We start from the raw sequence: 12,037 nt of genomic DNA, 5'->3' as shown, positions 1-12,037 counted from the left end.
GTCTTGGTCTTCAAGGTGTCCCAGGACTCCTTGTTCTTTTTGCATTGAGTAAATAAAGCTCTGGGCTAGTTCACCTGCCTACCTAACTGAAAGCATGCTGGGGGAACATGAACTCTCAGCGGCCCCAACAATCACACCAGCGATGAAAATTTGCCAGGCAGCTGTTGGCAGGAGCAATTTGGAGGAGTCTTTCCCTCTCAGAGCAAGCGGGGAGGCAGGATCCTGCAAGGCACCTCTGCATCCAACTGTGTTGCACATAACACTGTAGACTTTGGGGTGTGTGGGGGCACGCATGAGTCATCCTGCTTCCTGTCTATGCAGGAGGAATAAGGTGGCCCCAATCTCCTCAGCGCAGGGCCTTCATTTCTCCTGTTGGTCATTGTGTTGGGTCTCTGAGAAGCCTCTTCCTCCTTTCCCTGCTTCATCTTCTGCAGCTGTGGCTTCCCCAAAGTTTCCCAGCAGGATTTCATTGATGTAGTTGAGGGTGCGGTTGTCAAAGATCATGTTGAGATGCTCCACGCCTGGCATCTCCACCACGTGCACCTTCTGTTCCTGCTGGCCATGCCATCGCTTGCAGAGCTCTAGGCTGCGGCGGCTAACGCTGCTATCCCCATCCCCATACATAAAGTCAATGGGGTCTTCGTAGGGGAAGCGGTCGTTGTAAATGTAGGTTTCCACAGTGGGGAAACCCGTGCCATAGATGCAATACACCTCGACCCCTGGGGCAGGCAGCCCCTTCAGCAGGTCCTTGGTGTCGTTCCACATGTACCAGCCATCCTCAAAGTTAATGTCAGTGAAGAGGCGTTGGTAGTCCCGGTAGGTGTAGTTGTAGGAGGGGGTAGAGATGAAGGCATGGGTCTCGGGCCAAGCTATTGTGTCTGGGAACATCCAGGGGCTGGCTGTGGTCATGCGCTTCTCCTCACGCAATTTGATGCTGGACATAATGGGGATGCCCTGCTCATCACCTGAAATGCAGACCAGCTTGGTATCAACTGCAGTACTGGCATAGACCTCCAACCAATCTCCCAGAAAGCTCAGGAAATGGACTTGAATGCACATTCAAATCATGTTTCCCACTTCAAAGAATTCTGGACATTGTAGTTTGTTAAAGTTGCTGAGGATTATAACTCTGTGAGGGGCAAACTACAGAGCCCAGGATTCTCTGAGGGCAAGAAGGAGCTTAAAATGTGCTTTAAAGGTATAGTGCGTACATAGCTTTAGTCTTTTTATGTTTCATACCACACAATAAAGTATATTGGAGTTGAACAGCACACATCTGGAAAACAGCAGGAAAAAGAGACTACAGCTGTGTACATTCTGCATCTTTAAAGCTCAACTGAGTTTTATGGAAAACACTGAGAAATCCCAACACAATCCAAAGAGAACCATCTCCATTTTTTAGCAGCAATAATAAAAAGAGTGGGAGATGCACCCTGCCCCCCGAGATACTCGTGTCTAGATTAGTTTAGCAGGAGGCAATAAAACAGTAAATCTGTGCTAGAGGCCTGAGAGGATTTTTGTTTTTTGAAAGTGCATTTAAGCTCCACCCCCATTTTGATAGCTCCACCCCCCATCCCTGAGCCTCAAGGGGCCTGGCAGCAACCCCAGACAGTGGAAGAGGAGGGGAGGTCACCCAAGTAAGAGGTGCACGCAGCCTTTTTTTTAGTCTGGAGGGACCAGATATTCCGGCCCACCTCACCTGCTGGCAAGCAACTCACCTGAGGCCAGGACTCTTATGGGCTTCACTGCTCCCCCCCAAGGAGCCCCCAGAGAGATGAAGCCCCGGATGTTCTGGCTTTTCCAGGCCTGGGACTGCTGGAGGAGGAAATAGAGGATGTTGAGGTTTCCCAGGCTGTGTCCAATGAGGAAGACAGGCTTCTGGTAGGTCTTACGCATTTCCTCCACAAGGCTGCGCAGATCACAGAAGTATTCCTCTTGCTGATCTGTGGAGACATAGTTGGGGTTGCTGGATCCGGCCAGCCACATGGCCTTGCTGGCCACCCCAGTGGCCATCCAGGCTGCCCCACGGTGTTGCAGCAGATGGGGCTGGGATGCATCTTTTCCCAGCCCTATTTGGAAACACTGCCATGGGGGACTGAACCCGAGCTATTCTGCATGCACAGAAGGTCAGAGGTGGAGATTTGCGCAAGGCCTCCTCACGAGTCCTTGCCAGTTGTGTGACTTGAACAGTGTGTTTTTAAAATGAGGTGCTGCAGAGGCTCAGGTCCTCCAGAAGCCACTCTCTCCTGTCTGCAAACTCTGACCACTAGTCAGGGAAGCCTGGTGCTTCAGAAGCACCAGATATTGTTTTCTTGTATGTTCCAAGCAGATTGTGGAGACTCCGACCCTCAAACCTGAAGCAGCCTCCGCTCTGCTGAGCGGCCAGAGGAGGTGGAATGTACGACCAGACCTCATTACAGACTTCCAGTCGGTAGAGCATGGGACTCTTCATCTCAGGGTTGTGGGTTTGAGCACCACGTTGGGCAAAAAGATTCCTACATTGGACTGGATGACCTTTGTGGTCCCTTCCAACTCTACAATTCTAAGAGTCTGTTTTTTTAAAAAAAAATCAGCCATAGGGGGCGGGATTTGCACTAGGGCTGTTATGATGGCAAAGGAAGGTAATAGTTGCCCTTTACTTCTGTGCTGTTTCCCCAAAAGCTGCCTTAGCCACACAGCGACAGGTGTGTGTGTTGGGGAGGCATTTAAACTCCCCCCACTCAGGAGGGCTGCTTTCACCCCTCTCTCCCTGCCTTGACCTCACCGTCATTCCATGGTTGCAAACAACAACAATAATAACAATTTATTATTTATACCCTGCCCATCTGGCTGGGTTTCCCCAGCCACTCTGGGCGCCTTCCAACAAAATATTAAAATACAATAGTCTGTCAAACATTATGCTTCAAGGGAAAGGATTCCTGCTTCCCACCCCTTGGCACACCCGCTGAGTCCTCCTCACAGCCCCCTCCCTAGTTACCTATTTGTACTTACCGGGCCCAATCCTCCAGTCATAGGGGGCGGCGCGCACGGTTTGGTCTCGCACATAGCCATTGTTGACCAGGTGTTGCACCAGTGTGTGCATGTACCCTGGAGGTAGGAGGAGAGAGGAAGAGGTTAACAGGAGGAGAGTAAGGGGAGGAAGGCTGGGTAGGGGACCTGTTGTAGGGGACCACTTCCTGCTCTGGTGGCTCCCTGGGTTGCTCCGAGCCTCATTGGGTCCAGCACATTAGGAGGCAGGAGTAAGGATGCCAACTCCTCAATATATAACTCCCCCCCCCCCCGACTGAAAAAACCCTCTGGTACCTCAGGTATGGGCACAATATCCACTTCCCAAGGTGTGGAGTGAGCAGCTTTGTATTGTTGTTGAAGCAGGAAAAGGCAGAAATTGCACCCTTTAAAAAAAATGTCTTCAAGAAAGAAACCATATTGAAACACTAAAAATACCGTACATGTTTTTTCCTAGCTAAAGATTCTTGTATTCTGGTAAATGCCTACAAAAAGGAAATTCTGGACGGTGGGAAATGGTTGGGCAGAGTGGGTGGTGCATCAAAAATTTCTGGAAGGTCCTCTTTCTTGCATGCCTACATTTAGTGCTTTTTTTCTAGAAACATAGGTGCCGGTATTCACTGTGAAGTTGTTACAGTAAGTGGCACACTTTTTAACAAAAGAAGAAGAAGAGGTGCTGGTACTGTGTATGCTTGAATACCACCTGGGAGAAAAACACTGCCTACATTACAAACTGAAAGTGGCACACACAGAATACCTTTTTCTAAAGAAGAGGAATGAGGGAAAGCCACAAAAGATCATGAGCAAGGAGGAAGAGAAGCCTTTCCCAGCTATCAGATGCCCCCTAAAAACCCACAACAAACCTACCATAAGTCAGCCCCTGCACTCTAGCTCAGAAACAACTTCCAAAGTAGCTTTGAGTCAGAAGTGGGCACGTTTCATTCACTCAGTAATAAGCCTGTTCCCAGTCATTGCTGGGGGTGGTAATTACTGATTTTCACTAATTGTTTTCTATGCATTTTACTTTAAAAAAGTAAAAAGAAAGTAAAAAGAACGTGAGGAAGTGGCGTGAAGTGCCCACCACTCCAAGGGGGAAGAGGAGCAAGATCTGTTTGCTATTAATCCCGGAACCAAACTGGAGAAGAATCAACCAGGGGAGGATATTGCAAGGAAGATGACTCTAACCAAAGTTGGGGGGGGGCACGTTTGCTTCCCAAGGCTCCCTGTGTACTAGCGAGCACTGCAGAAGCATCTTGGAAATGGGTCTTGCCGCTAGATAAGGCAGCTCTCTATGACATGCCATGTAGGGCCCTCATTTTAATCCTATTGTGGAACAGTCTCTCTTTAACAATGCTCAAGGCATGGGTGTAGCCAGGATTTTTGTTGGGAGGGGGCAAGCCTTTTGTTTGGGGTGCAGAACCTCAGTTTGCTATGTATTTGTATTGATGGGGACAGCTGCCCCTCCCTGCCACCCCTTGGCTATGCCCATGGCTCAAGACGACTCCAAGCAGACTGAAGCAGCAAACTTCCTTCCTCTACCAGAGAGATGACTGATTTGCAGGTAGCAATGCCTCCTACCAGCCAGTTTGCTCCTGTCCAGGTATTCCACTGTGTGGGTTTTGCCAAACCCAGGGACTCTGATTTGGACTCCAGGGGCATTGGACACCCTCCGAGTTGTCCTGTTGTAGATCACTCTGTGGGCAGAAGGCAGATTCAGGTGCAAAGCAAAACACAACCACCATGCTGGGATTTTCATTCCTGGCTATTAAAATGTCATAGAAAATACTTTTTAAAAAAATAATCGTAATGACTACTATGTCCTGCCAACCTAGCTCACCTTGGAAGGGACGAGGCGATCAAACCTTTGTTCCTTTCAGTCTACCTGAGAAGTTCAACGTGTGAGGAGGTCTGAGCTGGTTGCTCCGAGCTCAGACCGCATGGCTCTCACAAGCAACTCTTGAGTTCCTATACAAATAACTTTTACCACTTTGTAACAGCCAAGTTTTACTGCCTGTGCAACTTTTCTGACTGATGTATAGAAAAGCACATGAACCTGACCTTTGAAGAGTTTGAAAGTAAACCAGTTTTTAACTTACCAAACATGTGGTCTTTCCTATGCTAGGACAAGAGGGAACTCACAAGGGCCCATATTTTAAAGGTCTAACAGTGTATATTTTTACACTTTACTTGGTGTTGTGATTTTAAATCTTGACACTGTGGTTTTCTCATTAATGAGTATTTGCCCCAGGTTGGGATCTTGGCATCCAGGAATACTCTTTTTATACCTATCTTTTTTCTTGCAACCAACAGACTACAGCCTCCATCATTGGCCATGCTGGCTGCTGGGATGGAAGAGAGTTGGAGCCCAATGACAGCACACCAGGTCCCCGTCCCCTTCCTGTGCTACTTTGTACTTCTACATACTTCTGGCTTCCACCATGGATGAAGCATCCCTCACCCTGCTTTGGCTCAGTTTTCGCAGACCCTCCTCACGAGGGAGTCACAGAATAACAAGCTATAAAGTGGCTTCAGCCAGCGACGTACTTGGTATTGTCAATCCAACAGTCAACCCCAAGAGGCAGGAACATGTTGAGGTTCAGCCAGATGGTGAAGAAGTCATCTGTCTGGCGGTAGCACATCCAGTTCACCACATCCGGCTTGTCCAGCTTGGCCTCTAGTTGGTTTCCCAGGCAACCAGGCACTGAAAGGGACCGGAGAAAGAGGAGTAGTAGCCTGCCTTAGTGGTGCATCTAAAGCCACCTGTGAAATGGATTAAAAGTCCTGGAGAGATTGCAGTTCTTTTGTAGCAACGAAAGAATGTGAGTGGGGTGGGATGGGGGGGTTGCTATATTTTCTAGAGGCCCTGCTCTTGGTGCATGGGGATTTAGAACTGATTAAGCTTTTCCCATCATGGATATAAATGGTGGGCAAAGCTTCACCTGTCTATACCTTGGGAACAGGAGCTAGGCCACCAAAACAAGGTGGCAACCATTTTCCTAGCAAAAAATGTACAGCCATTTGCCTGTGTGGTAAGGAGAGTTTCTTACTAGGCGCTCCTGTCCTTGTTAGGCAGGGGCAGCCAATGATGCGCCTTCTAGATGTTGTGGACTACAACACTCTTCAACCCCAGCTAGCGTGGCCAAGGCTCAGGGGTTATGGAAGTTGCAGGTCACAGCATCTGGGGGTACAATGTTTTGGCCACCTTCTGCTATAAAGCACCCAACAAAAGCAAGACACTGTTGAGAGTCTTTTTGTTAGGATCTTGCGGTAGGTGCAATGCCTATAGGATACTCGTGTCACTCAGCTATCTTGGAAATGCCACAAGGAAAGAGGATGGTGGTGGTTCCCAGCTCCTCCCAACCTTTGCTTTATTCCTTTTGAATCTCAGCCTCCGGGCTGTGCCTTTGACTGGGACAGGGGGATTCTCGAGTTTGCCTCCATGCTGGGTTCTGTAAGCACAAGCAGGCCTGAAGCCAGTTGCTTTGAGGTCTGAGGAAGTTTCTGTCACCTCCTGTGGCCAGCCTGTGCCTTGAGATCAGCTTGTTTACTGATTTTAATTGTTTTTATTTATTTTCAAAACTTTTTTTTTTTGCTATGGCAAAAAATATTTTTTTTTTTATTAAGTCAAACAAAGCAATACAACAAAATAATAGTACAACTACAAAAAAGCCCGGCATATCTGGAAAAGACTTAAATCATTGAGTACTTAAGACTATTAGGGAAGCTAAATTTTGTGCTGTACCTTGTCCTGTGTGTATGTATTTGTTGTATATATGATAAAATCCCACCAAATTTATTTTCAAAACTTAACACGTAAGGATATTCCCAGCAGCTGCAGCCCTGCCAAGTGGTCTTTAAGGACAGTACACCGCACAATCTGGAGTAAGTAGCAAATACAGGTGCAGAAGAGCCTGCCTGAGCATCAGTTGAATGCTTTATTCTGTTAAGACTTTCCACAGGTTACCCTGTGAGACAACGTGCTTATTGCAAAAAGCAAGGCAAGAGGAATCACTCCTGTTTGTGTGGTTGGGGGGTCCTGTGCCCCCTTAATGTAAAAAAGATACCTGTTGATCCCACATGGCCAGAATGCCTGTCTTCCTCCAAGAGTGGCTTCCACAGAGTCTCCTAGTGGATTCTGCCAAAGGGCAGAGTGAGATTTCAGTCCAAGGGAGCTGCTTTGTGTTTTAGACTCCTGGCAAGGTCTTCCCACAGATGCTCTGAAACAGGTGCTCTGGTGGGATCTGGAGTCCCTTACCTCTGGGGGTTGCAATAATGTGATTTTGCCCATGCTTGTCCTTAATGAACCTGCCATCCAGTTGGAGTCTCAGAACCTGCTGTCCACACGTCAGACAGAACAAGATGGTCATATTCCATACTGTACCACTTTAAGGGCATATGGGGGTGGTGTCATATTTTTGAAAGCTCCCACACATATATGTGAAAAGCCTGCACACAATGAAACTCTCAAGCCACAAAGGATGGTGGCAGCATTGTCATGGCCCACACCATGGGACGGATGTTGCTGCCTTTGGCTTTGGCCTAGCAAACATTCCTACCTGAAGCTAGAAGTAGTGCAGTCCAGGCTTCTACCACTTTGAGTAATGTTCTCCACCAGCACGTGCAACAGAGAAGACTGTACCACTTTGAGCTGTAGGTGTGGGGTGCTATTTTTACTGTCCCCAAATGTAACAAAGCTCTCTGTAAGTTAAGAGCATCAGATCTGGGAGGAAGATTCTGTCAGGACCCTGGGGTTAAGTTCAGAATGGAGGAGGGAATTGCCCTCATAGGGGGAAAGTAGAAAGCAATGCAACAAAATACAGAATACAAGTTAAAATGATAGAAGTTGCATTAAATTTGTATGTAAGGCTATATAGGAAAGGCTGGCTTGAATCCCACAGCCCTGGCCCTGTCAAAACCTCTTTATGGCAGGACGCTGGTGATGAGACTGGGGGTGGGGAATGCTTTAAAGACACCTCCTGGTGCTTGTCCTTTTTTCTCATCCTTTCCTAGGAACACAGGAACCAACTTAGATCACTTTTGCTCTCTGGCCAAAGAGACCATTTTTTCAGAGCGCCAGGCAAACAAAACAAAGTCCGGTCAAGGCCATTCAGTGGGACAAAACACTGTGCAAGATTATTCCAGGCAGGATCAAAAGGGACGGAGAGAGGAGGAGATTCCCAGGGTGTGGGTGGGTGGGCGTGCACATACATGGGATGAAGAGGCCACTTTTGGGCCAGGAGTCAAAGGTAGCTCACCAGATTCAACACAGGACAGAGGAGGTCCTCTGCCTTTAACTCTTGCATTATGGAAGTGCTGATTTTTCTGCAGCAGGAGGGAGGGAGAGAGCCACCAGCAAAAATAAAATAAGAATTCCTTTCCTAGGTCCCGCCCTCTACCCAAGATGAAACACTGCAATCCGCTCTACAGTCTCCCACCCCAACCTATGGACAGAAAGGAACTTGCCACCCCAGGATGTCCTTCTGCTCAGCTCTTCCTGGTCTATCTAAGCATGACAATGCTGCATCTCTCAGAAAGGGGAATCAGACACATTTAGGAGTTTGCGCTTGATTAACTTGGAGGCCAAGAAGAGGAGATGCCAGGCAAGACACACTGCCTCCCTCTAAACAAGACTCAGCAGCCACACTGCAGCTCAGTTAGGGGGCTCAGTTAGGCAGCTGGGTGAACCAACAGAGTTTATTCCCAGTTTGACCATTACCCTGGTAAGCATGCATGTCAATGGGTTGCTACAAGGTGACAACACCTTGTAGCTTCCATGTTAGATGCAAACGAGGGGATAGATCTGCCTCCAGCCAGAATCAGATGAGATGGACCATCTCATCCAGCCCCACACGCTTTTGCCAAGGCCTCCTTCATGTGGGGCAATGAGGGAGAAGCAGGGCAATGCAGGACTCATGGAGAGGTTACCGGCCTGTGTGGTGTAGTGGTTAAGAGCGGTAGACTCGTAATCTGGGGAACCAGGTTCGCGTCTCCGCTCCTCCACATGCAGCTGCTGGGTGACCTTGGGCTAGTCACATTTCTCTGAAGTCTCTCAGCCTCACTCACCTCACAGAATGTTGTGGGGGAGGAAGGGAAATGAGAATGTTAGCCGATTTGAGACTCCTTCGGGTAGTGATAAAGTGGGATATCAAATCCAAACTACTACTCCTCCTCCTCATCTTCTTCTTCTTCTTCTTCCTCCTAAAGCGTCTTACAGGAGTGTCGGGCAAGGTGCAGTCAAATGCTGGGAGGACAGAGGAGAGCTTGCAGCCTTTCCTCTGGGAAAGTGTCCCCCACATACCCTTTCCTCCAAGGTACTCCCTCCAAGGGAAAGAATAGCATGGCTCTCCTCTAGCAGCCCAGCACTGCACACATCCGCTTCTAGGTATCCCAGCTGAGCATGTCAGGCCCTGAACTATCCTAGCTGTGAGCTTAATCAGACCCTACAGATCCATCTGCTTTGACTAGCATCTTCTCAGCATCCACATCTCAGGGGAAGGGGCACTACCACAGCCAAAGCAACTCAACACAGACTCTTCTCAAACCTCACACCTGCCTGCCCAACATTGATCAGCCGGCTGTTCACAAATGACCGCCCTCAACTATCCCACTGACCCCTCCCACCATGCCAACACTTTGCCTGCAGTGGGGAGCTGGCCTCCCCAGCCCCAGGACTGCCACTGCCCCCCTTGTCATGTGCCCCATGCCAACTTACCAAGCACCACAGGGGGAGTGTTGTTGGAGAGAGCTGCTTCTGGGGTGGTACTGGGTGGGAAGAGCACGTTGAAAAGCCAGAAGGCATCTGCTGGTTGCCAGAGGACAAGAAAGAGGACAACTGCAGCCCCAGCTGAGCTCCCCATTCTGGACTCTGCTCTGTCCCTCCAGCCACTGCCTCTGGTCTAGAAAGCAGCAGCCTTTCTGCTGGAGCACACTATTTGTAGGAGGGAGGGTGAGAGGGCAGGATGTGGGGAAATCATTAGCAGATTCTGTGCATAGAGCAGCGCCATTGGGCTGTCTGGGCCTCTTGGCCCCAACCGTTCCAGGAATGGGTGGGAGAGGAGACGTGACTTGTCCTCCCAGTATTGAAGGCCTTGTTCTCAATCAAAGGGCACCCAAAGGGGTTTGGTTGGCGCTGGAATTTGAAAAAGCTACCCTCAAGCAAGGAGGAAATCTTACTGACTGATTGACATTTCCGGAGTAATCAAAACCATCTGATGCCAGAGATTCCTGTCCATATGACTACAGCTTGGAGCCACAAATGCAGCTTTCAGCAAGACCCCTTCTAAAAGCTTTGCATTCCTCCCTGTTTGTCTGCAGGCCGAAAGCCAACCAAAAATGGGACATCTGTTTGCAGGAAGCTTATGCATATTGTGGCAATTCAGGGCAATCAGCTGCAAGTATCTGCTCCACACCAATGTATAACCACTTTCTGCCTCAGAAAACAAAGAAAGATATTAGGTAAAGGTAAAGGGACCCCTGACCATTAGATCCAGCTGTCGACTCTGGGGTTGCGGCGCTCATCTCGCTTTATTGGCCAAGGGAGCCGGCATACAGCTTCTGGGTCATGTGGCCAGCATGACTAAGCCGCTTCTGGCGAACCAGAGCAGCGCACGGAAACGCCGTTTACCTTCCTGCCGGAGCGGTAACTATTTTTCTACTTGCACTTTGACATGCTTTCGAACTGCTAGGTTGGCAGGAGCGGGGACCGAGCAACAGGAGCTCACCCCGTCGCGGGGATTCGAACAGCCGACCTTCTGATCGGCAAGTCCTAGGCTCTGTGGTTTAACCCACAGCACCACCCATGTCCCAAAAGAAAGATATACTACATCAAAAAATCAGTGGCACTTTTTGTATCAGTGGAAATTCAGTGGAACATAATAGCGGAGCCCAGTGCATGCTAGGTAGCACCAACCGGTGTGAGCATGAAGCAGGAACTGTTGGTATTATCAGCAAATGGCTTCAAAGCTTCATAAAAATTGAGTGAATTGTATGTGCCCTGGAGTGAAGCATATGTGCCCTTGATGGGGCCACTTCTCAAAGCAAGCACACATCTCTCTCCCCCACCCTCCACTTGCCCCCCTACACAGTCTGTCAGTCAACTTGCTGACTGCCCTGACCATGGCTGTTTAACATGCTGCGAAATACAAAGAGAGAGACTGACCTCTGAGCAAAGTACACAACTGGATGCAAAGCAGCCAGAGTTGTGCCCCACTCTGGGCTCTCTCTGTATAGGGAATGTAGTGAGCTTACCATTTTATTCTGCAGGTTACAGAATCTCAGATAACTGTATTACCTTTGGCTATATGTCAGCTTGTGCAGATGCCTCATACAGAGTCGGAGCACTGAACCCAGCATGGTACTCTCTGACAAGGAGGCCTTAGGCAAAGTACCTTCCACAGCCTGACTGCATAGGAGACCCCTTGCAGCCTGGCTGCGAAGGATTGCTCAGCTTGCAAACTTTGTACATGCCCCAAACGTATTTGGCAACTTTGCGATGGCTCTTGGCACACCTCTCTTAGACTGCATGTGCCTCACTGCCTCCCCTCCAGCAACTGTGTGGGTCAGGCTCACTGGTGAGACCTGGCCAGCCCTTGTGAAACTTAGGCTGGCCAAGACAGGCAATTGTTTATATAATAGGCAAATGTGGTGCCTCCTGACATTTGTTCTTTCCCATTGTTGCCTTTGGCCAGCCATTTGCAGATTCTTCTCTACTGATATGGAGTAGAGAGTGGCTGTTTTCATTATTTTTATATTGTTATTGCAAGCTCCTTTGATTCCTTTTAACAGAAAAACAGGACCTGAATAGAAACTAAACTAGCATCATTACTTCATGCCCAGAAGCAGCAAAGCTCTAAATATCAGATACTGGAGGGCATTTGCCACCTTTGTTGTTTCTTGGAAGGTTATGAAGGTGAACCAGGGATGGGGAACTTCTGTGCCCTTCCTAGGTCCCTACTTAGAGCACCCACCACTCATGAACCCCTGCAGGTCTTTCTGCTCTGATCCATCTGTTTCCAAGAGCAGATTAGTTGGA

At 48.8% G+C, this 12,037-nt stretch overlaps 1 protein-coding gene across 2 annotated transcripts; it reads right to left on the bottom strand.

The window, feature by feature from the left end:
* Window positions 1-248: 248 nt before the first annotated feature.
* Window positions 249-10,015, bottom strand: LCAT (lecithin-cholesterol acyltransferase). 2 transcript variants are annotated; one of them, XM_053399444.1, is made up of 7 exons: window positions 9,719-9,920; window positions 8,262-8,328; window positions 5,551-5,707; window positions 4,585-4,700; window positions 2,992-3,087; window positions 1,719-1,943; window positions 249-965 (listed from the first exon to the last, which is right to left on the bottom strand). In XM_053399444.1, exons 1-7 carry the CDS (start codon window positions 9,803-9,805, stop codon window positions 361-363), a joined length of 1,353 nt encoding a protein of 450 aa, XP_053255419.1. In that variant the 5' UTR covers window positions 9,806-9,920; the 3' UTR covers window positions 249-360. The 2 variants fall into 2 exon arrangements, with proteins under 2 accessions (XP_053255419.1, XP_053255420.1); XM_053399445.1 differs by lacking the exon at window positions 8,262-8,328 and having other exon boundaries at window positions 9,719-10,015.
* Window positions 10,016-12,037: the final 2,022 nt, after the last annotated feature.

Source organism: Podarcis raffonei, chromosome 8 (genome assembly GCF_027172205.1).
Source record: "Podarcis raffonei isolate rPodRaf1 chromosome 8, rPodRaf1.pri, whole genome shotgun sequence".
NCBI classification, from domain to species: domain Eukaryota; kingdom Metazoa; phylum Chordata; class Lepidosauria; order Squamata; family Lacertidae; genus Podarcis; species Podarcis raffonei.
This window is presented reverse-complemented; position numbering and strand designations above follow the sequence as displayed.